At 38.8% G+C, this 26356-nt stretch overlaps 1 protein-coding gene across 2 annotated transcripts in view; it reads left to right on the top strand.

Annotated features, from left to right (window-relative positions):
* Positions 1–26356, top strand: part of pibf1 (progesterone immunomodulatory binding factor 1) — an 84654-nt gene that overhangs the window by 36970 nt on the left and 21328 nt on the right. For both annotated transcript variants that reach the window (XM_052026711.1, XM_052026712.1), the window contains exons 11-14: positions 8816–8981; positions 13809–13959; positions 15676–15766; positions 25902–26004. In XM_052026711.1, the coding sequence (XP_051882671.1) occupies positions 8816–8981; positions 13809–13959; positions 15676–15766; positions 25902–26004 (511 nt within the window). The remainder of the gene's footprint in view (positions 1–8815; positions 8982–13808; positions 13960–15675; positions 15767–25901; positions 26005–26356) is intronic.

Below are 26356 nucleotides of genomic sequence, written 5' to 3'. Positions count from 1 at the left end.
TGACCATCATGCACCCATTTACACTAATCCTTCAGTAATCTCATTTATTCTCTCCACATTCCATCCAATTAACTTGGTATTCCTGGTCTTTTGCAGGAAATATTGTCAGAATTCTACTACCCTTTTTATGTTATAGATGTCGTTAACTTCACTCCAAAATGGCCCAGCTCAGATTTTAAGATTTTGCCACCTTTTTCTAAATCATTAGTGCAGATTAAGTAGTTTCTATGTTTACCCCCATTGAATCCCTCAATATTTAAAAGCTTTAGATTGCATTTCTATTTAAACATCTTTATAACATTATTTCTCAACCTTCTATTTTCAAAGCTAAATTTCTGCAATCTTTTAAAGTAATGTGTCATAGCTGATCTTAATCATGCCATCACCTGACATGCAAGTGTGAATTTTCAGGTGTTATTAAGTTCTTTTCTACAGATTGACAGCTTTTCCTTTGATGTGGACCTTTATAAAATTGATCTGAACCTTGGCATGACAAAACATAATGTTCAATGCATTTTAGAAAGGATAGTAATCAACTTGGCATCAATGTCAGACATGGTTGAACATGTTTGTTGCAAATTTGGATTGGTTTGGCAAAGAAGAGTAGAGCTCAATGTCTTTTGGAGTAACATCCACTCAGGGTTTTGGAAAGAAAATCCCTGTGTATATTCCTACATTGATTTATTATATTAGTTGTGTTTTGAGGAAATGAAGTATTGTATAGTTCAGCCAGACAGCAGTGCTGCCACTCTATAATGATTATTGATAACATTTATGCTTGGTCTGGGGTCCAGACAAAATGAAAAATCAAGGCCAGACCTTCCATAGCTCCATAATAGAAGCTTTAAAATATCCTAACATACTTCACTTGCACTGTTTTAGGCTGCAGCATTAGAATTGCTGCTTTTAATTATGATCCTAATGTAATAACACAAAAGTTTCTGATAAGGGAAGTTACACGTGTGACCACATCAATTTTGCACAGCTGTTAGAACTTAGCTGTACAATGAACATGTAAGATTTCAGTCTCTGTGGTAAACCACATCACGGTGCTGCATGGGATTTGGCTGAGGGGATTGAGGAGAGGGAGCCTGGGAGACCTGGAAGTGTTAATCCAGATTCATGGACTGAGATCCTGCGATCCCGTTAGATGACGTTCACTCCTGCAGGGAAATCCTATGTGCCAGGAGGCTTTCATGGGTAATATACAAATGGAGCTGGAAGTGGCAGGCAGGGTAGACACCATGAAGAATGTTAGACCAAGGCTTAAAGAAGTATTTCGATCAAAAATCTGAAGTTGCTGGAAATCCAAACCAGAAACAAAACACTGAAAGCACTCAGGTCAGGCAGCGTCAGTGGGAGGAGAAACAATCACTTTAGAGGTTATAAATCCTTGATCGTAACAGGAAAATGAGAGAACAAGTTTCTATTATGTTGCAAAGAGGGGAACAGTGGAGAAACAGTGGGGCTTTCTGTGATGGAGCACAGATCATGGTTATCAAGATAAGAACTATCTTTAAAAACTGGCAGTTGATAAGAGAAAAGAAAAGCAAAACAAATTGAAACAGAAAGGTACAGACACATCTGTGGAGAGAGAGGAAAAGAATGGGTGGTTACCTGAAATTGTTCGATTCAGCATTAAGTCCTGAATATTGCTAGGCACCCAGATAGAAGATGACATGCTGTTTTTCGAACTTACATCACTTGTGGGCGGAAAGGTGGTGTTCTGCAAAGTGGTCACCCATCTATATTTGGTTTCTCCAATGCAGAGGAAACATCATAGTGAGCGCTGAATGCAATGCAAAACACTAGACTATGCTGTAAGAAATATTGTGACCTAACAAGATATGTAACTTGCTCTTCAATTGTCCTGTCAACTAACAGCTTGGACCCTCAGATGTTCCATCATTCAAAGGCAGGCGTATACCCACTCATCCCCAAAATCACAGACAGTTCGCATAGCCGTGTGAGTGCACAGATGCAAACGAGCACAAGCAGACATTCAGCCATGCACTAATACATTGCTCAGTTGAGCCAACAATTTCTTTATCATTCTTATATTATTTCAACATCCATGAAGATGCATTCAAAGTTGTCACATCTGTTCGAAGACTTGAGCTAATCCTATCAAAGTTCTACTGATAGCAGCCCTGAAGCACATAGCTGTCACAGAAGAACAGTGAAATATTCCCAGGAGCAGATTGCTATTCATCACAACCAAAAAGATGACTCCTGATGGAATAGTACAGCCTTCAGGGTACAGATAACTGGTCACAAAAAGTAGGAAAGTCCAATATGGCTAATTATCGCCCAATAAATTTACTCTTAATCATCAGAAAGTGATGAAATTGATGATGCCATCAAGTGGCATTTACTATGAAGTAATCTGCTCACTGATGCCTAGTTTGCGTTTTGATGTGGTCACTGTGCTCCAGACTTGATCACGGTCTTGATCCAAACATAGACTAAAGAGTTGAATTCCAAAGGCGAGGTAACACCAACTGCCCTTGACACCAAGGCAGTATTTGATGGGAATGTGTCATCAAAAAACCCTGGAATAACTAACATCAATGAGCATCAAAGGGAAACCACACGAGTGATTGAAGTTCAACTATACACAAAGGAAGGTGGTTGTACTTGTGGGAGGTCAGTCAGAGCACTGGAAGCATTCCTCTGGATGGTGCCCAACCATTTTCAGCTACTTTTTCAAAGACCTTCCATCTAGCTGAATGTTGGAAATTTGCTAATGATTCCACAATGTTTAAATCTATTTACAGTTCATCGGCAAACAAAGCATGCAGTAAGATTGGCAACTTTCAGGCATGATCTGATGAGTGGCAAGTAATATTCGTGTTGCAAATATGCCAAGCAGTTTCTGTCTCCATCAAGAACAATTCTAACCAACAATTCTTGCTGTTCAATACCATTACCTTACCTAAGTGCCTCATCATTGACATCTTGGGTTTGCCATTGATCAGAAACCAAAATGAGACAGCTACAAATATTCAGTGGCTACAAGAGCAAATTGGAAGCTGAGTATCCTGTGGTGAGTAACTCATGCCTGACTCCACCAAAATCTCTCCTCCATCTATAAGACACAAGTAAGGAACATGATAAAGTACTCTTCACATTTGGATGAATGCAGCCTGAACAACTTTTCAGGTGTTGGACATAATCAAGGACAAAGCAACCTGCTTGATTAACAATCCATCCACCACCCTAAGCATTCATTCCCTCCACTGCCAGTGCATAGTGACAATGGTGTGTAAAATTTACAAAATGGACTGTAGTTACTCAGCTAGGATAATCCAACAGTACCTCTCAAACATGGGACCTTTATTATGAAACAGGGTAAAGCCAGCAGGTACATGGAAACACCTCCAAATAACACACCATCCTGATTGGTAAATATATTGCGGTTTCTTTGTCATCATTGGAACAGGTTACATCTGTATGTGCACTTGTTCAAACATTTAAGTGCTGTAAACCTTGCAGAAGTTCTCAATGTAAATACTGTGTAGACTTATAGGAAATGGACTGATATATCGACATTGCTATTCCTCAATGTAATCCTCACCATTCTGTGAGCCTTCATAACATTGGGGAACCCAGCAATCATAGAGGAGCAGTTGTGATGCACTTTCATTCAGTCAAAGAAAATATTTAAAAGCAACTCCTGAAGAGATTAATGTGAGCACTATATTCCGAGTGCTCATTGTTAGATAGGTGAATTCCTCTTTGTGACCCTCTGATGTGAATTACTCCTCTGTTCCTTCACTTAGAAGTTGTGATGAAAAATGATTAAACCCTGGGTTCTGAACAACATTTTGTTCTTTTGGTTCCCATTAAGAAGTGTAAGCAAATTTTATCCATACAGTTGAAATATAATTTGCTGTGTGCATTAAGCTCTATGCATGTGTTAATGAAATATCATCACTAGAAGATGAGGTTGACACTACCTCGTGCATTTTAGATCCTGATTCACTGATCCCTCTATTAAAACCATTCCATTACATCTGCAGACATTCATGCCCTTCAACAACAGATGCTGTCAGAGTATTTTCAATCTGGTATTTGGAAGACATCCAAACTGGTAGTTCCTTAACCTTTTCTGCAGATATATTTGTGCTGCAAGGCAATACATGAGTTTGTAAGAATGTGCACTGAGATATTTTTCATTATAGGTAATCTAAGACTGACATTTATATAGATTATTCTGCTGCTGTCACTCAATTTGAACATTTCAACCAAAAAAATGGTATTTCTCTATTGGTCTTGCAAGTTTTACAAAAAAAATCTGTTCTGTTGTATGTGATAATCATGTGTGGTAAACTCTGCTTCTGAAATTTGGTCGTATTGAAGTCAATGAGCCCTTTCACTCTGGCACTTCTCAAACATCCTCCTTCCTCCTGAAATGTAGCTTCCCCTCTACCATAGTGGATGGATCAGTCAACCGCATTTACTTTATTTCCCACACGTCTGCTCTCACCCCCTCTCTGCCAGGACAGGACAGAGAGAGTTCTTCTGATAATCACCTTCCATTCCACTGGTCTTCACATTCAACACATTATTCATCACCATTTCCACCAGTTCCAACATGATCCCACCACCAGTCACATCTTACCCTATCCCATTGGAGCAACCAAATGCTGATTAGGTGATCGCTTGGTGGAGCAGCTGCTTTCAGACAACAGTGGTGATCCTGAGCTTCCTGGTGCATGCCACTTTAATTCTCAATCCCATTCCCATTCTGACTTGTCTGTCTTTGGCCTGCACTGCTGTAGTGAGGCCCAACCTAAACTAGAGGAACAGCATCTTCTATGTAGGCACTTTGAAACCGTCTGGAATGAACATCAAACCCTCCAGCTTCAGGTGGACTACTCTCTCATTGTTTCCCATCATCATGCTCATGCCACTTTCTCACCCCTTTCTTTCATTCTGACTGGTTGCATCACTGCCTGGAATGGAGGCTCCAATGTGCAGGATCGAAAGAGGCTGCAGAGGGCTGTAGACTCAGCCAGCTCCATCACTGGCACAACCCTCCCTGCCATCGAGGACATCTTCAAGACGTGGTGCCTTGAAAGCAGTATCCATCATTAAGGACCCTCACCACATGCCCTCTTCACATTACTACCATCAGGGAGGAAGTACAGGAGCCTGAAGACCCACACTCAATGTTTCAGGAACAGCTTCTTCCCCTCCATCATCGATTTCTGAACAGTCCATGAACCCATGAACACTACCTCATTATTCCCCTTTTGCACTAGTTATTTATTTTTGTAACTTATAGTAATTTTTATGTCTTTATGTCTTTCACTGTACTGCTGCTGCAAAACAACAAATTTCACAACATATGTCAGTGATAATAAACCTGATTCTGATTCTGAAGATGTCTTGCTGATGGCACTCGTACCCTGATTTGTCCTAACCTATATCCATATAAATTTTTGTCTGAGACCCTCCCCTCTCCAACAGTTCTGAGGGGTCTCTGACCCAAAAGGTTAACTGGTTCTCTTTCCAGAGACACTGCTTGACTGGCTGAGTTCTTCCAGCATTTGTTTTTGTTTTGGATTCCGGCATCTGCAGTCTTATTTGTTTTCCATTACTGGGGTGGCTATCTGACTTCAAGAATCAAGTGAATGAGAAGATATGAGTCTAGGAGGGGGGAAAGATGGCAGTAGATTAGTATATGTTTTACACTGAGACAGGAAACACTTGCAATGGTCAGTAAGTGAGAAATGATTAGGGATAAGCAACAAGACAACTTCAAAGGGAGGCATAAGGAAGTGAACTATCAAGGATCCAAACCAAAGCTGAAAAATGTGGCCAAAGTCCCTCAATAACTTTTCTCTCTGCTGAACAGCACTAACTCTCCTGCTGTCACTCTCCCTCCTTTCCCTTCTGCATTCTTTTCCCTTTTTCTTCTAAGCTCTCCCTTGCTTCCTAGGACCATCATGCCTATCCCTACCTCTTTCTCTCTCACCCTCTTCCAGCCTAGGCTCACTTCCTATAAACAATACTTGAAGATCCTTTGTTGAAGTAAATTGCTGTGGGAAAACTTGGTGTTTTATTTTTTAAAAATTTTTCTAACTCTAGTTTTTTTTTCAATTTGATGCATTTTACCAAGTGAGAATTATTAAATGGTGTGTGAAATTTCAAAGTTAAGACTTTTGCTTAAAATTGTTTAAATGGATAAAGATTTAAACCATGAAATCACCAACTGTTTAAAATGTAAGTTCTTGGTAAGTAGCAATCTTGCAAAATAAAAAGTTTGATAAATCAGTGTTAAGTTTACTTGAAGTTTGGCACCATATAAAACAACAGATTCCATTATTTTTAAAAGTTAATTTGCTTTAAGTTACTGGAGTAGGCAGAAAAAAATCAGGTTTTATAAACACTCTATTGGGTCATCGTGTTTTTGATCAAACTGAAATTCTGTAAGGGCTTGCTTAATGCAGAAGAGCTTTAATAAAAGAAGTTGATCTATGTTAGCAATGTTAATGACTCGAGTAATTTGCTATGACATACTTGGGCATGCCCAATCTGCATTTTATGCAGTCAACAGCTTAAAGGAGATTTTACATGTGTGTGTGTGGTTTTTTTTAAGAGAGATATATATATATATATATATATATATATGTGTGTGTGTGTGTGTATATATATATATATATATATATATATGTGTGTGTGTATATATGAGACAGAGAGAGATATTTGTATGGTATTTATTAACAATTGCAATTTTTCTTGCAACAGCTCACGAGCTTAATTCTCTTTGAGGTTTACTACTTTAGATTAATTATATAAATTAAATGGTACAGTACTTGCCCCATTCGCTCTTGGAAGTAGAGATGTACTGTAGTGCAGTAAATACATGCTTTGAATGCCTGTAAATCCTTGCTACAGTTGTTGAGCATACCCAGAGTTTTCGAGCAAGCAAAAAAAAGATTGCTTGCATTCATGCAATGTAAGGTTTCTGAGCCAACAACGACAGATGCTGTGATACAGCTGAGATGCAAAATGATTTAGGAAATTACTCAAGCTGCATTTTGTTCAGGTCAAGACGAAAAAAGGAACAACGTTTTTGAGATTCCTTTACTATGGTGATGAGTGCACAGCCATCGCTCGCTATTTGTGATGGCTGCCATGAAATCTTTTCAGATTTAAGGAGTGAGGTGAGGGAAGGGGGAAAAAGAAAGGGGTGGGAGAATGAGGCTAGGACACACTGGAACATACCATGAATCTTGCCTCTTTCTGTGTTGTGCTGTAAATGCAGGAAGGGTTATCTTGTAGCAGAATTGATTAGTGTGTGTAAAATAAAGCATACTCATTGAGTAGTATGCATTTCACTGGGGAAAAAAAACAAATTGAAAGATCCATTAAATAGAATTTTAGTTTGTACTCTAAAAATAAATGGTCGGCACAGACTTATGGGCCAAAGGGCCGTTTCTGTGCTGTATCAACTCTAACGACTATAAATGATTTTTGTAGACATTTTCCAACTACTGATTGGCATATGAATTATTTGCTATTTGGCACAATATATTGAATGAGTGATGGTTGAAGAGGTGAATCTGTGTATTCAATGTAATGTATTATTGGATTGTTAATGATATCTTCAGGATGAAACTGTAAAATCTTTGAAGTCATGAATAATTTACCATAGTTAAATGTTATTGTTCATGTGTTATCATTCTTTTCAAAGGTAGTTCCATGTAGTTAACAGGTGTGAAGAGCATTGACGAGTGATGAAGGAAGTTGATCATTTAACACAAATAATCACTTTTCAGATTTTGATAATCCCGTAAAGTCTTATTCACTATAGCGTTTTGCTTTATAATTGGACTGTTGCAATAGAATATTCTGATTGTGAATTAGCTTATTTTGTTTTAAATATATCCATTCAAGGCATGTGGGCTTCACAGGCTGAGCCAACATTTAATTGCCCATCCCGAATTGTCCTTGAGAAGGCGATGGTGACTTGCCTTCTTGAACTACTGCAGTCCTTGAGGTCAAAGTCAAGTGTATTGTCGTATGCACAGGTGTAATAAAAAACTTAATTGCAGCAGTATCACAGGCACATAGCATCATTTAAGCACCATTCACAAGAAAAACATAAATTATACACAATTTTTACAAGGTGTGGGTATACCCACAATGCTATTAGGGAGGGAGTTCTAGGATTTTGATCCAGTGATGGTGAAGGAACATGATGAAACTTTCACATTTATTAGCTTTATGAATTCACAATTGGTGTTTTTATTCAATTCTTTTTTTTTAAATTTTTCTCTCCACTAAAACTGTTATAAATGGCTGTGTCTGCACAAACTATGGCCTTCTGCAATTGTGTGTATTCTTATATCCTAAAAGGGAATACCTCAAATAAGCATGCACTCTTCACGTACCAAGCCCAAATCATGATTATTAAGAAACGATGATCTGTTGCAAATTCAGTCCAGTCTGATGTTGTTCACGTTTAACATGAGTACCCAAACCTTTCTGGTTAATGATCATTGAGATGTGGATGCAGAGCCAACAAAGATTTATTGACCCTGAACCCTGGACAATAAGTACCAATGTTACCGGATCAACTTACAAGCCTTGGGAAGAAAAACACATATTGATCCAGGAAAAGTCTGGTCGATGTGATGTACTGTCAAGGCATGTACACTTTAACAGCTAACCCAGTAGTGGACAAGGCTTGTTGAATAATGTATTCATTAGATATTCCTATAAGAATGTGAGCATTATGTAGGTTCATATAAATTGGCTAAAGGATAGATGACACATTTTTCCTACCTCTTTTACTTTCTAGGTTTAGGCAGCTGCAGGTCAACACAGATAGCCGCATATCTGAACTCATGAATCAGACAAAAGTAAAAATGTTTGAGGCAGAGCGAGCTCAATTGGTACAAGAGGAAACAGCCAAGAATTTCAAGCAGTGCCAGGTGGAATGTGATAAATACCAGAAGAAACTTGAGGTAAAATAATTGATTTTATTTCGGAGCAACTAAGTGGTAGATGTACTCAAATAATTTCAAGATGAATGAATAAACTATATTACACACACTATATGTTATTAACACCACACTAATTTGACCTGTTTTTTGAGTTGCACATTTCACTGTGTAACAACTGCCTTGCAAAATGGTACTGCAATACTTAAGCTTAATTGAACTCAAGCAAGGATGAAGGCTGGAATATGTATTGGAACCATTTCTGGCTGTCTGTTTACTTGCCTGTATCCCAGAATTCTGGAGGAAGCAGATGCCCCCTAATACCCATGATTTTCCAATCCTAAAATCATTGCAAGTGGTAGACTTATGGCCAGATTCACATATGTCTGACTTACTGCATCACGATGGCATCAGGAGCCAAGCGTCTTCTTCCCAGTGTTAATGTTGCTATTGCAAAAGTTAATATTTACTTCTGGAAAGGAAAATAAAATAGAAAATGCTAGAAATACTCAGCAGTCAGGCAAATTCTGTATGGAGAGAAACAGAGATAATGCTTGACATCTTTATGTAATTCTGGTAGTTATTTCGTATTCAAGCTTTTTTTTAAATAAAAACAAACAGAATGTAATAAAATCAGTTCTCATGAAAGGTCATCCACCTGAAACATTAAATCTTTTTCACGCTCTGCAAATAGCTGTGGGGCTGCTGAGCATTTCCAGCATTCTAAGGAATTTTTAAACATTTGGAAGTCCCTGCCCAAATTAGAGAGGGTACCTATCCCTTCTTATAAATAAAAGCACAACAGAGATTTGATAGCAGTAAGGTCCAGTGAGACTAGCGGTATGAAGTTCCAGCCTGCCAGGGATACATGCAGAAATTTAAATTCTTCTACTTTTAGAGAGGCGTATTGGATGCACAGACAATGTGCCTCATGTGGATTAATGATTTTAAGGGAAAGTGGGTAGGACCCCTGCCCTTAATGCCCTCCATCTCTGCACGTTCCCCTGCAGCACCCTATTCTTGTGGTGTCTTGAAGTTTGAGGAATTTCTTTAACTGGGAGCTTGCCTACAATGTCACAAATGATTCACCAGTCTTTATTTAATTTTGCTATTCATTTTGTATTCAAACACAATATACATCTCATGGCATTTATTTAATGTAGTGTAACTAATTTCAAAACTATTGGGACCAAATTTTATGAAGCCAAAAATGTTAGCTGTATAGGTTGCATCATAGTACCTTTCCACAGTCTCAGAACATGAGCCCAGCATGAAATAATGTCTGCTGAAGCAATAAGGGGATACCTTCATTGTGAGTCTGGTTGTTTAACTTGACCCATTATATTTGGAGTTTATATCTTTTGGAAGATGTCTTTTCCCATTCCTTTTAAACTGATCCATGAACCCAATGTGCTTTAATACTTAATGCTGGAGGTGGGACTGGAAGGAAGAAGAGATGAGGTATAAGGAGGCAGTGGAGATCTTTACTCTCCAGGATGTTTGTGGAGTATTGAGTGGTGTTGGTGAAGGAGAATGGGCCCTGAAGACAATTAATTTGGTTAACAAGATTTGGTGATAAATGATTTGACTAGCCGGGGAGCAGGGTGGGTGGTTAAGCTTCTTTTGAAGGAACAACCATGATACAGGAGACCAAAAATTTGACTGGAGACAAAGCAGAGATGAGGCTACGATTGAGCAGATCAAATACACGGCAATAGGACAAGCAGCAGAGAGTTTCAAGTTTCAGTTGTGAGTGAATCTTAAGAGAAAATCCAGAACCTTAGAGAGAATTTAGAATAACTTGTATTTGCGGATAAAATATTAGTCAGCAATGGCCATTAAAAATATGAGTGCTTGAATATTTATAAAGCACCTTGATCAGATTGAATAAATCTGATAGTTCTGAAAGTTGTTTCAGCTCATTAGACAAAACTGTGGCACCAGAAGTCTGGAAAGGAACAAATGTTATTCCATGTTTCAAAACATCAGAAGCCTGATTCTGGGGATTATAGACTGCTACCTTGACTACTAATTTTTTTTTAAATGAATATACTTTAAATAAGCTTTTGAGGTTGATCTAATGAGTACAAACAGTGCTTTCCAGAAATAATTAAAAAGTCTTTTTTTCTGGGTTACACATGCTCTAAAATTGCTACTTTATTTATAAAAATAACAAATAAAACTTGCGCTAAAGTAAAAATAACAGATTCCTGTGGGAGTTACAATTTTTTTGGAAAGCATTAACCTTAATAATGAAGGCCAAAACAATTATTAAAAACTTACGGTTTACTTACTGTAAGACGTTGAGTCTGCTTGGAATCCCATGACAATCAATGAGTGGCCTTTTTATGAAGGCAGGCATTTTACTTCATCTTATTATTTTGTGACTTTGAATTTCATCCCTAAATTTAGCCAGAGTTCATGGTTTGAAATAGATTGCTTAATGAACATAATTATTGCCAAATTATTTTCAAAGATTATCTAAATATGTCTCCTGCTAGGCATTGATCAAAATGAAAAAGCAGATTGATTCTCTTGCCCATAGCTTCCCTTTCTCAATGCAAAATGGACCAAGTAAATGCAATGAGAAAATTCTTCATCTATTCAGTCTCCATGCATAATTTAATCTTTGCCATTTCAATCGTAGAAGTGTTTCTGGAACTTGCCTTTTGGCAATAATGCCTGTTCTTAAGTACTCTTCATTTTGTTATTAGCAGGAATGATGACAAACCCAGACATACAGGAAAGGTATAGGTTCATCTAACCTGTGTAGCCAATGAGGAAGATCGAAAAAACTGATGACCACTGATTTTTTTTTTTTACTGTGCTGCTCATTCTGTTGTTCTCTCAACCACTCACACCCCCACCCCAACACCATCTTTCCCCCTCTGCACATTCTGCATCTTCCCTCTTTACGTTCAAGCAGGATGTTTTAGTATCCCATTTGCAATACCCCTGATCAGATTATAGCAGTCCCTCTGCATGTCATGACTGTTCTGAATGAAAATTTTCTATTTTCAACAGAGGGGAAATTCCTCAAATTTAAGAAGTCATAGAGAAGATGCACATTTTCTGAACACACCCACACCCCCAAAGAGTAGCTGAGAATTTATCACTCCTTAGGCAAGGGGATGCTGCAGGCATCCGTTGCCTCAGGCAGAAGTAAAGACTTGGCTTGCTGCTCCACACTGAACTAGGTTTGTTGTCCTAGCCTGCCCCAATCTCCTGTCTCCACATCTTTTTTATTATCATTCATTCACATGACATTGCTGTCAAGACTAGCATTTATAGCCTATTCTCAATTACTGTTTAAGTTGAATGGCTTGCTGAGTCATTTCACAAAGCAATTAAAAGTCAAATATAGGTCAAATTAGTTAAAAACTAAAAGTTCCCTCCTGAAGTATGCTGTTGAAGAGATGGGTGTTCATCACAATTCCTCACTTTCATGGTTACTGTTCTTTAATTACTCTTATATCTTGAGCAGTAGTCCAGGTGTATGGGCAATCGTCCAGCAACTTATGAAGTATACTCCTAGGGCTTTTCTCCCCTCCATCTCCTCTAACTTCTCCCCCATCACTTCCTCTGCCTCTCGTTCACCAAATCTTCTTTCCATCACTAGCCCTGTGCCCACAGCTTTCTGTGCAGTGTGCTAAGTGATACACTTCGGGAGATCGAATCTGAAGGCAGAAAACAAGGTTAATGGCAGGACTCTTAGCAGTGTGGAGGAACAAAGGGATCTTGGGGTCCACGTCCATAGATCCCTCAAGGCTGCCACGCAGGTCGATAGGGTTGTTAAGAAGGCGTATGGAGTGTTGGCCTTTATTAGTCAGGGTATTGAGTTCAAGAGCCGTGAGGTGATGTTGCAGCTCGAAAGAACTCTGGTCAGACCACACTTGGAGTATTGTGTTCAGTTCTGGTCACCTCATTATAGGAAGGATGTGGAAGCTTTAGAGAGGGTGCAGAGGAGATTTACCAGGATGTTGCCTGGATTGGAGAGCATGTCTTATGAGGATAGGTTGAGCGAGCTAGGGCTTATCTCTTTGGAGAGAAGGAGGATGAGAGGTGACCTGATAGAGGTGTACAAGATGATAAGAGGCATAGATTGAGTGGACAGTCAGAGATTTTTTCCCAGGGTGACAATGGCTAACATGAGGGGACATAATTTTAAGGTGATTAGAGGAAAAGTACAAGGGAGATGTCAAGGGTAAGTTTTTTTACACAGAGAGTGGTGGGTGCGTGGAACACACTGCCTGAAGAGGTTGTAGGGACAGAGACTCTTAGATAGGCACATGAATGATAGAAAAATAGGGGGCTATGTGGGAGGGAAGGGTTAGATAGATCTTAGAGCAGGATAAGATGGGCACAACATTGTGGGCCGAAGGGCCTCTACTGTGCTGTAATGTTCTATGTTCTATCCCATGCCATCCTATCACTTTGCTCCTTTCATCCCATGCACTTCTATTCCTCATTTTCTCTACTTCATATTTCTCTTTATTCCATCAGGATCCCCACCATTTCATCCACCTCCTCACCCTTTCTCTTTCCCTCCTTTTCTATCCAATATCTAACTACTCATCTGTCTTCCAGCACAATGGCCGGTTTTCTGCAATTGTTCATGATTCTTCATGTACAACTGCAGGTGTGTGCAAAGTTCATTTCACTGTTAATTTATCAGCATAGTTAACTCTAGTGAGTACCTGTGTTAAATAATGCATAGAGATAATATGTGAGCATGTTACGTAGAAGCTTAATTGAAAGCTACATGCAACAATATGTATTTTACTTGTTAAGGTTAGTATGTAAAAACAGGTTTACAGTTAATGGTCATTTCTTGTGTTATTGCCTCAACAGGTTTTAACAAAAGAATTTTACAGACTGCAGGCATCAGCAGACAAGCATACTACTGAGCTTCAGACTCAAAACTCCGAGCTTCAAGCACGACTGGTGACTTATGAGAAACTAGAGCAGGAGCTGGATGGTGTTATAATGCAATCAGCTGAAAGTAAGTCACATTTAAGATTTAGCCTACAAACATGGTATGAACAAACATCCTTAGTGTTTAGCTGCACCAACCACACAGAACCTATGTTCTTCTAATTATTTTTATCATTAAGGATAGAGTGTTAATGCACTCATTAGTCCAGACAGAATCCAGTAGAGTTAAGTGAAGAGACCAGAGTATGGTACTCACTGATCAAAGAGCTGTGCACCTGCACTTAAACCAACACTCACTGCTTTTCACTTTATTCGCAGCATTAATCTTTTTGAAGATTAATCGTTAGAATGTCCTGTAAATTTGTTTTATTGGCTGGTGCTCGCAACACTGGCATGTTACTACCTGAGGCATCTTTGCAAAGCAGTTAAGTGTTTTACTCTCACAGCTCCAGGAACCCAGGTGGGGTTTGCACATTCTCTCATGATAGCCAGTGCTTCAGTTTTCTCCCACATGCCAAAGGCATGCTGGTAGGTCAATTAGCCACTACTGTGCAGGCAAGTGCAAAAGAATTAAAGGGGGGGGGGGGGATTTTTATGGGCATGTGAGAGATTGTTGGTTGCAAGATTACAGGGAAATGGAATTGAGGGGGTTGCTCTGCTGGGAGCTGATGTGGACCTGATGCATTGTAATAACATTTCCATAGCTCCTCATGAGGGAGAGGTGTTGAGCCACCTTGCACTGCTGCAGTCTCCATGATGAATAAAGATACTCCCATAATTCTGTTGGGTTTGCAGAATTTTGCCCCAGTGACAATGCAGAAGTGGCAGTTATATATCCAGTTAAGAAGGCATGTGACTTGGAGATGGTATTGCTGCCATACACCTGCTGAGTTCGTCCCAGGTTGTGGTGGTCGCAAATTTTGGAGATATTACCAAAGAAGACTTTGCAGCTTGCTTCTGTGTGCCTTGTAGATCAAATGCTCTACAGTCTCGATGTGTCAAAGACGTGATGTTTGAGTTGACTTGTACCAATCAAGTGGACTGCTTTGTCCTGGCTAGTTTGCATCTTGTGTGTTGTAGCTGTGTCCACTCAAATGGAAGATACTGCACCATACTGGTGCTGTATAGGTGTTGGTAAGGCTTGGAGAATCAGGAGATGGACCTCTCAGTATGGAATACCACTGACCTGGATTTATATAGCATGTCCCGTTGAGTTTCCGGCTAAGATGTTGATTGTCAGGAATGTGATCATGATAATGCCATTGAATGTCAGAGCTGGTTAGACTCTTTGACAGAATGTAGTCATTCCCAAGCAATTGCATGGTATGTTATTTGCCACTTATGCCACAAGTTGGATATTGCCCAGATTTTAGACTGCAGTAATAACCTGTTTTATTACTTATTGATGTGGCATGTGGGTGGCTAATCTGGGGTCTTATTTCTGTGGGTCACAATATTTTACATTTATCCATGAACCATTGGAGACCGTTATTCTTAAATATTTTAATATCCACTAGTCCCGTATGTTTCACATAAAAAGTGACGATGGGCAAGATTTCTTAAAAATGAATGGTGTTTCTGCTTTCCACACATTACGATCCTACAATGGTGTTTTTGGTTGTTTTTTTTGCGTATTGAGCATTAATACATCAAATGCTTGCTGAAGTAATTTTATGGATCATTCATTACTAATTTTACAGGCTGCCAACTGGTTAATTAGGTATATTCTGATTTTTCAAATTTTACTGGCATATAGTTATAATATTTTACTTGCTTCCTGCAGTGGAAAATGAGGACGATGCTGAACGTGTTCTTTTCTCTTATGGTTACGGTGCTAATGTTCCCACAACAGCAAAACGCCGCCTTAAACAAAGGTAAGAAATGGGATGTATTTTTCTGTATTCCTTTCCTAACTGTCGAGTGCCACCAGGTGAAGTAAGAAGTATCACTGGGATTAACATTATTTGAAGAGATTTTTGAAGCAGGTGTTGCAATTTTTCCCATTCTGAACTAAATAAGAATTCCCACACAGCCCGTTTCAGCTCCCCTTCACTTCCCATCAAAGATGATCAAATATATCGATGAAGCATCTGCCCTTATACACCCGTGTTTCAAAGATTGTTTCTTTTATGCAAGATTACTTTGGCAGTACCAGTTATGTGTATTAGTCTTTTGGAAAGTTGGCAATCCACATCGACTTTGAAATAGTGAATGAGCCAGTTTTGAGTCTGATGGGGCAATGTCAGCTTACAAAACCGTGTGGAAGTTTAGGATTCCTGCGCAAATGTGGGAATCCGCAGAACTGACTGTGCTCCGATGCTAGAAATATTACAGAGTCCACTGCTGAAGTGCCAACTTCTGCATTCTCCTAGCATTTACACTAGAAATCCACCACTGAACCTTTTCCAAGTTTGCTGCTGATCAGGCGACTCCATTCATTTTAATGTAAGATAGTGTCTGTGAGGTAGTTAACTTGTATTAAACCTATCTTTCTAAATTTATTGACATTTTGAAAAATGTTTATGGTATGATTGGTTTTTTTTTGTTAGTAGTTCTTGAATGTTTTTAAATACTTGTGAATGTTAAAGGCATTCATAAACATTCAAGCTCTTTGACAATTTGTTCATCTTGAGCTTGGCATAACCAGCTGCCAAAACATTTCTATGAAGGCCTTACTGATCAAGTTGGAGCTGGCTCCTTTGTGGAAGTTTTTGCTGGGAGGCCCATTCCAGGTGAAGTTGGATTTAACAAATAAGTGATCGTAGGCAGTGTACAGTTCTGTGGATATTCTGTGGATTATCTCTCATCCTGTTGATCATGATTTCACCTTCGTGTGAAAGTAGCATGTATTTGTGGAGGAGAATAGAATGCAAATAATACCAACAATAATGCACATTTATTAAATCAAAAATGAAGGGAGTCAGGGAAACAAGGTATAAAACCAGCTTCTTATCACCCATTTGAAACTGAGAATAATGCTTTTACTGGTGGTCCAAATTTCAGTGCCTTATTGGGCACCTGTGGGGAAGGATTATAATTTAAAAACTGATGGAAATATTCAGCAGGTCAGTCAACACCTTGAGCAAGATGAACAAAGTTAATGGACCTTTTGCTGTTGACTATTGTCAACAGTTCTGATTGAAGCTGTCTGCATCCAACTAATTAAATGGCAGCACGTCTTAGATTTCCACAGCATATATGCTCTGTGAGCAGAATTTGCTAATGGATTCGGAAGCCTGAGTCTGTCAGTTTGCTCTGCCACTGAGTTCAGCAGTGGGTCCCAGTTTTGAGGGATTCCTCAGTGGTAATCTTTCTTTGGACCTTGTCTTGGGTCAGACCAGGCACAGGATCCAAATCCTCATTGATTTCAGTAGTGATTGTGGAATAAGATTTAGAATACCAAGGGGAAAGTAAGTTACTTTTATTGTGTTATTTTGCTTTACTTTTAATGTTTAGTTATGTTTTTTCTTTATTTTAGTATCAAACGATTCATATTATTTACTTCAATTTAAATAGTTTTTGTATGTTTTATTCAATGTTTGCAACTTTTAAAAACTAAAGATCAATTACAGGTTTTGACACCTGACAAAGTCCCACCCCCCAGCTTTGCCAGCTGTCAGATCAGAACCCCTCACTGTGTCACCTCATGCATGCTGTTCTTGTTCAGACCATACTATTAGATTCAGGGCACAAAGAACTGTTGAGATATCCAGCCCAGATAAGTGTGAGCATCGGTGGAGCACAGATAAGGATTCCTGGCAATGTGCAAGCGAGCATCATCTAGCCCATTGTTTCAGAGCACAAAAACCTATTGTACAATATTTATCCAGTGTCCTCTGCACTTCTTTGAGTGAAAACAAATTCAAGATGACATTTCTTGTCACAAAAGCTGAAATATTGAAAATTTCAAACGACAAAGAAAGATTAAAATCTTGAATACATACCTTCTAAATCATTGTAGCTTTGTGCAAGTCCCAGCTGCTGAAGTTGTACAGTTAGCTGGAGCTAAAATTGAAATCTTGGGGATAATGTGGTTTGTCTTGCCATCATTATAATGAACTATTATTATAACATCATTATAATGAACTATTAATGAACGCGGAATTGAATTTAGGAGCCGAGAGGTAATGTTGCAGCTATATAGGACCCTGGTCAGACTCCACTTGGAGTACTGTGCACAGTTCTGGTCGCCTCACTACAGGAAGGATATGGAAGCCATAGAAAGGGTGCAGAGGAGATTTACAAGGATGCTGCCTGGATTGGGGAGCATGCCTTATGAAAGCAGGTTGAGGGAACTCAGCCTTTTCTCCTTGGAGCAACAGAGGATGAGGGGGGACCTGATAGAGGTGTATAAGATGATGAGAGGCATTGATCGTGTAGATAGTCAGAGGCTTTTTCCCAGCGCTGAAATGGTTGCCACAAGAGGACGTAGGTTTAAGGTGCTGGGGAGTAGGTATAGAGGAGATGTCAGGGGTAAGTTTTTTTACTCAGAGAGTGGTGAGTGCGTGGAATGCGCTGCCGGCAACGGTGGTGGAGGCGGATATGATAGGGTCTTTTAAGAGACTTTAGGATAGGTACATGGAGCTGAGTAAAATAGAGGGCTATGGGTAATTTCTAAGGTAGGGACATGTTCGGCACAGCTTTGTGGGCCAAAGGGCCTGAATTGTGCTGTAGGTTTTCTATGCTTCTATGTTTCTATTCTTATAACAAGCATTCGGTTCCAAGGACCCATATTAAAAGACTGATTTTTTTTTCCCCCCAATGTAAATCAGCAGTACTATAAGCAACACGAGCAGAATCAATAATGGAATTTAAGCTGAGACACCAGTTAAAGATAACATCCTGTAGGGCAAATCCTTGATGACATTCGTTGCCTGATCGGATGACGTACCCCCAGCACATAAACACAGCAAGATAGCCTCGATGAGGAAGCTGGCACAAAGCAATAGTTACCTTTGATGCGTGACAATGGCATGAAAGAGATTATCTTTGCCTCTGAAAAATCATGGGAAAGTCACAATCCACCAGGTGCAATGAGCTCCGATTAGTAAACCTTAAACTTGCAACCATGGAATCTACTGTTGTTAAAGATGGAACATCAATACAGAAAAACAAAAGTTCAGGAAATTAACCCTGAATAAGACCAAGCCTGTGAGCAATGAGATTATCAGTGAGCGTTAATCAGGGTGGAAAGGATTCTTCTTCTGATTTATAATGAACATATAAATGATTAATTTCTTAAGTGTGAAAGGAATATTAGGTTAAAGGATATCCACTCCAGTCAGTTTGAATTCTCAGTCCCTTCCCAATATAACCAGCCTGTAGTCATGGAATATTCCTCTGCCAAGTATTGATATGGCACAAATGATGGAAATTCTATCATATCATATTCCTGTCATTTGCATTTCCTTTTACGACGAGTTATGCTCAGCGCATCACAAAAACCAGCCTCCCCTCCATAGACTCTGTCTGCACTTCTTGCTGCCTCGGTAAAGCAGCCAACATAATCAAAGATCCCACTTATCCTGGATATTCTCTCTTCTTCACCCCCCTTCCATCGGGCAGGAGATACAAAAACCTGGAAGTATGTACCGCCAGGCTCAAGGACAGCTTCTATCCTCCAGTTATAAGACTATTGAACAGTCCTCTAGTACAATAAAATGGACTCTTGACCTCAATCTACCTCGGAATGGCATTGCATCATATTATCTGCCTGCACGGCACTTTCTCTATAACACTATCTTCTGCATTCTGTTATTGCTTTTCCCTTGTACTCCCTCAATATACTGATGTGATGAAATGATCTGTATGGATGGCATGCAAAAGAAAGTATTTTACTGTACCTCTGCGACATAGTAAACCAATTTAATTAATAATGACAACCAAATATAGATAGGAGCAAAACCAAAAGAACTTTTTCTCTTTCACCTATGGTAGATGGCTATCAATTGCGGCTGAGAAAAGTTTAGTGTGTTTTTCCACCTTAGAGTAAAAACAAAACCAATTTGTATAACACCTGTCATGACTCAGAAATTCATTGCCAGTGGCCTCTCTGCTGCTAAAGTGCCCTTACTGCTACCAGTAGTGGCACAAAATGATGGGGTCAAATGTTCATCCAGCATTGTGGAAAAATATTTGATTACATTCCTTCACTGAAATTGATTGCAATGGACACAGTTGCACATGATCAGATACATGACATTTTACCAGACACTTTCGATGGTGAATTGGTGATATTAAACTGGGTTGGGATGCAAAGGAACATGTCCTTATCCCTGCCTCTACTAATTCCTCAAGTATCCTGGCCATCTTCCCTTTTCATGAATCCTCCCTTATTTTAACTCTGCCAGGACAGAATCTTTAAGACTATTCAACAATTCATCAAACATTTGGTCACAAATGCACTGGTGAAAAATGTTCTTCTATCCAGTAATGATCATCCATTTAAATTTAATACACATGTCTGGTATTAGAAAAATGCATATCCATCAATCTTAGATTTCTGACAATTGTTTTCTGACCATTTCCCTTGTTTTTATAAAGCTGCTTTCAGCAAGATTACTTAACATCTCAGTAGGCAGACACACTAGATATTTATCCAAAATCAGGTCTTCATTCTCATCAGTCTTTTTTCAAGCATTTCTGAGATTCCATTCTTATCCTTCAGTTCTACCCTAGGGCACAAGTGTTGAAAAAAATCTTTTGAGAAATGCAGACAGTAAAAACACGATTAGAAGGTCTTCTTAGTGAATCTAGAAATTGAAAAGCTGTTGAGTTGATAAATCTAAAAATTAGTCTGCAATAGACTTCACTACTTTTACAGTGATTTTGTTTCTGTTTTAATTTTGATCGCAATTTATTGCTGTATTTCTAATCTTTGAGGGTAAATATGTGCCAAGAATATGCAGCTGGGTGCTTTTGCACCATCTGTAAATTTCTAAGTATTTTTTATGCTTATAATATTTATTGTTTAAAAGAAAGATTCTTTGAAAAAGAAAACATTAATTCTTTTGTTAAAATTATATTAATTTTATGTCAATCAAATTACATAAGTTATATTGATCACGGAAACAATCCTCAAATAATATTTCTGTGGGCTGGATGTTTAATGCCAAAAAGTTTGTTAAACTTATATTTTAAGTTGGATTGCATTGCATTGCTATTCCTGCTTGATGCAAGGAATATTTGAGTATGATTGCTGACTTGACATGTAGTCTTGGAATGTGGTTGAAAATCACTGTTAAGAAGAGTATATACAGGCTTCAGCAGCACCTACAATGGCATGTTTGATAAAGTACATAGAAAACTGCTCTTAACAGTCACAGTTTTACAGAAATGAAGCTTCATTATGTAGGAAGAGCTGTAACGGGACAATAACTATGGTTTATTTGAAAATCTTGATGTACTGGATAATACAGTCATATCACAATGGTCATCTCTGATTCTCCCAGCTCTGAGCCACTGACTCATTTTTGTATTGCTGTAGATGAGATCATAACCCTACTAATGCTAGAAGTTGTCAGGAAAATCCCCAGACTTTTCAACTATGAAATAATTGCCCTAACCAACTCTCAGGGTGACTCAGCTCTCCAAGCATCTTTCTATAAATAATGTAGACATCTTTGGTTGTGTACTAAGTTCCAGAATATCAACATTGTCTTGCCTATCTGATATCCTGGTTATAAACCTAAAGAACTAATCATTAGTTATGGAAAGTGGAAGGTTAAATCAGTCTGTTGGTTGATTCTACCTCATCTTTTATATTTGATCTCCATTTTTACCTTCACTGTTCCTTACCACTTTACACACTTTTGTAATATTGAGGATGTGAGTTGCAAGAAAAATGCAACTCAACCACTTATTTAACTCCTTTTGCCAGTCAATTGCATTCTCCCCCCCCCCCCCCACCCCCCCCCCCCCCCCCCCCCCCCCCCCCCCCCCCCGTCCATGGTATCTCCCTGCTCCTTTCAAGTTTAGTACTCCTTCTGTTTTCTGTTAGATATTGTTTTTCATGCGCTCTGACCCTTCATATTTGAAACAAATTGCAGCATAAAATGCTGGAAATGCACATGTATTTGTTTTTCTAATACTTGCATTTATTTCCTTACTTCTGGAGTACCCTTATAATGAACAACCCCAAGACCAAATGCTATAAATCTAGAGAAATAGAAGATGCAAACATTATCAGCATGAAGAAGTAACTTCTACCATTTTCAGCAATTAATTCATTTTAATCCATTTGTAGATTGGGGGGGTAAAAAGGCTCTCTTTCTCTTTTCCCAGAATTATGTTTTGCTTAACTGGATTCTGTATCAACTTGCAGGCCAGGAACTTCATGATTGAATTAAGTGGCATTCTGTTTAAGCAGAGTCTGCCAGCTAGCCTCATCTGAGTTAAGTGGTACCTTGGGATCCGCACAGGGCTTTCCAGAACAATGACTAATTTTTACACAATTGTATTTGGGATACATTGGTGGCAAACTGCAGTAGATGAAAAGATGTGACTGTTGATGTTGTTTGATTTTCTTCAGATACACTGTGAACAAATCTGAGGAATCTGTTTCTTTCCTGATTTTTAGGTATTTACATGTGTCCTGAGAAGTTATTTCACAAATATAAGCATTTCTTGTCCTAGTTTAAATGATTTTAGGCATTTTATCCTAAGCACAAATTTTGCAGAAAGATAACAAATGTTTCATTGAAAATTATCTTTTAAATGTATTTCAGTATAAAGGCATGATCAACATGAAAAAGAGTTCAACAAACATAATTTTTGCATATATTTGAGCCACAGTGCAACTGTATGACTGAAAGAAACCAATGGTTATTTTAAATTCATGCATTGAATTTGGGCATTGATGGCTTGGCCAAAGTTCATTGCCCAAGCTGTGTAAGTGACCCACCATTTTGAACTGCTGCAGTCTTTCTAGTCAAACTAACTTCCATTGGATTTGACCCAGCAGCAATGAAGGAATGGAAATATATTTCTATGTCAGGATGGTGTGCAACTTGGAATGAAACTTGCATTTGGTGGTGTTTTTGTTGCCCTTGTCATCACTGATGAAGTTGAAGATTTGGGAAGTTCATACAATGAAGTGCAGGCACACTGTTGCTATGCTGCATCGGTGATGGGGAAAGTGAATGTTCCTGGTGCTAATCAAGCCATGGTTTTACGCTGAGAATAGGCTACCTTTTGCATTTTCCTAGATGATGTCAAACCTCCTGTTGATGTTCATTCAAGCCAGTGAAAAGGATTTCATCACACTCCTGACTTGTGCCTTGTAGAAGAGAGAAAGGCTTTGGAGCATTGTAGAAAAGTTAGGCTTCCTGTGGTGAATCACTTGCCACACAACTTCCTAACTTCTGATCTGATTTGTGAAATCTGGTTCTTCAGCCTTTCCTATCCAAAGGAAGGTTTACTAAATATATTTTGTGGAATTAGCATCTTTAACGTTCAAAGTAGTTCAATATAGTACTTCTAAAAACCAAACTTATTGGATGTCAGGGGAAAAAGATAGACCAGACAATTACATAGAACATAGAACATTACAGCACAGTACAGGCCCTTTGGCCCACGATGTTGTGCCAACATCTTATCCTGCTCTAAGATCTATCTAACCCTTCCCTCCCACATAGCCCTCCATTTTTCTATCATTCGTGTGGCTATCTAAGAGTCTCTTAAATATCCCTAATGTATCTGCCTCCACCACCACTGCTGTTAGTGTGTTCCATGATGCACCCACCACTCTCTGTGTAAAAAAAAAATTGCCTCTTGCATCCCTCCATGCCTTCCTCCAATCATCTTAAAATTATTGCCCCCTCATGTGAGCCATTTTTGCCCTGGGAAAAAAGTCTCTGACTGTCCACTTGATCTATGCCTCTCATCATCTTGTACACCTCTATCAAGTCACCTCTCATCCTCCTTCACTCCAAAGAGAAAAGCCCTAGCTTGCTCAACCTATCCTCATAAGACATGACCCCAAGATACTTCTGGTTCCTCCACACTGCTACACCTCTGATCTTTGTCTTGATTTGTGATGTCTGTTATAATCACATTTAATGGAATACAACTTGCTTCACAGTGTAACAAAGAGACAGAAGAGACTGGAAGAACTCAGCAGGTTGAGCAGCATCTGTGGGAGGAAAGGAAATGTTGATGTTTCGGGTCAAAACCTTGCAACACCAGATGCTGCTCGACCCATTGAGTTCTTCCAGCAGATTATTGCTTCAGAGAGTGACACCTGCATTAAAGGAAAGGAATTTAACTTTTGCATTGAGTAATAGATCTGCCCTTAATTTTGTGGTTATATCCACTAAAACGTATAGTGCTTTTTTTTTTGCAAGTTCTTAGTCCTCATAAGAAAGTTTTCTTTTAGATTATGTGTTTTTCAGCAATCATTCCATTTCTGTGAATACTGACTAACAAAAGTGAAATAAATGATGATAGTCAATGAAGCATGTCAGTTTATCAAAATATAATTTTGTCTTTTGCAGGTCTTTTCCTGTCTCTAAAGCCAAATGTTTTGATAAATTAACCATGTGCAAAGCAACTTAGTAAATTAAACATGATTTCAGTATTATCAATGACATGCCAATCAAGTTGTTGCCCCTGCATGCTTTATTTGATGGCAGATCTCCCAAAATATGACAAGAGCCAGTGTGATTTGTTTAGATTTTGTTCACTAAACCTAGATTGGCACTACTGAATTTGATATGAGACTTGATCTCAATCACAAAGTTAGTTATTTTTAATCCCTGGGACCATACTTCCATTTAAAAAGGAATGCCTCTCTAAGCACATACAAAGACTGTTAGAAGAAGAAATTGATATATTTACACAATAATCTTTGAGGTTTAATATAGCTTTGTGAGCATAGAATTTAGCACTGCATGCAGTTGGCTGCAGCATACAATCGAATTAACTTTTTTTCTAAAAATGAGTGTATGGATTTATTCTGTAAAGAGAAAAGACAAATGAGTATCTTGGATTTTTTTAATGAAAGCTACATGTTCAGGTAGCTGCAATTGAAAACTATGCTTAAAGCTGGTTATGAGCTTGGTTGGAACAGAGTTGGAAGCTGTAGAAAATTGGGGATTAAAAGAGAGTGTTCTGCAGAGATGCTTGAAATAAATCATTAACCTGCTTTAACATAACGTAAGCTAAACCTACCAAGCAACAATTATGATCAGCTACACTTAGTTCAGATCTTACAGTTTATCTTGTGTGATGATAAAAGTCAAGAATGCCTCATGGTAGAAGACTCTCCACTTGCTTGGATTTATCAACAAATCTCAAGAATCTCAACACAATCTAAGACAAAGCAGATGATTTGATTGGTACCCCTCCCAGCATTCCAGAAGCTGTCTGTACCATCTATAAAATGCACCGACATTACTTGCCTAGCCTACTCTGATGGCTCTTCCCAAACCCACAATCTCTCCCTTAGAGGGCAAGGATGACATTGATTTGGACCACCGCCACCTGTAGGTTCCCCCCATTTTGCATACCAGACTGACTTGGAAATATATTGCCTGTCCTTTGTCACTGGTTCTGAATCCTAGAAGTCTCTACTCAACAGCACTTTGAGAGTAGCTTCACCAGCAGGATAGCAGCAGTCCCAGAAGGTGGCTTACCCGCATCTTCTCATTTAGTGGTGGCCAGCGACACCCAGATCCTGAAAAACTTAATAACAAACCACTTCTCCAAGGACAATGGGAAAACTTGATTGAAATGTTCTATCATTTACAGGTACAAGCTTTTTAGTATGCTGAAGCTGCTTCTGGGGAAATGTGACTTTCCAAACAATTTAATTATGTACATTTAATCTATTATTTGTCTTGGGTGTAGCCATGTACATTCCCGGATCTTTGTATTATAAAAGGTAAGCTTTCCTCCACCTACCTTTATGGATATATAGGCCGGTGTGGAACCCTTGTGGGATTTTACAAATTTATATGGACAGAAGTACTTTCAAACCAGTAATTGCCAATTTCTTTCCTTCCTTTTCAGTGTTCATCTTGCGAGAAGATTGTTACAGATGGAAAAGCAAAATTCACTACTCCGAAAAGATCTTGAATGTCACAAGCTCCGTGCTGACGAATTAAGTCAAGAGGTAAATCATTTTTTTATTTGATTCTCTGTTACTGGTTACACTGTACACTGATTGGTGGTGAGTTGCTGTTCACTACTTCTACAGTTTTCAAGGTAAATGCATTGAAAGGGTTGAGCCAGACCTAGTTCAGGAAGTCCTTGGTCTGCCTAGTTTGGTGAATGATTTTATACCTGTTTTGGAACCTGTCTAGCATGTTATTTGGCATAAACATGCCATTCAACTGTTGGCATACTATACAATTGATGTTTTGGATACATGGTTGTAATTAACAGTGGGTTAATAATCGTCAGCCCTTTCAGGGATAGGGCTACTGATTCTTTAACCAGAAAACACTGCTGTTGGGTGTTTCCAG

Source organism: Pristis pectinata, chromosome 11 (assembly GCF_009764475.1).
Source record: "Pristis pectinata isolate sPriPec2 chromosome 11, sPriPec2.1.pri, whole genome shotgun sequence".
In the NCBI taxonomy this organism is placed as follows: domain Eukaryota; kingdom Metazoa; phylum Chordata; class Chondrichthyes; order Rhinopristiformes; family Pristidae; genus Pristis; species Pristis pectinata.
Note: the sequence above shows the minus strand (reverse complement) of the source record. Positions and strands in the feature narration are given on the sequence as shown.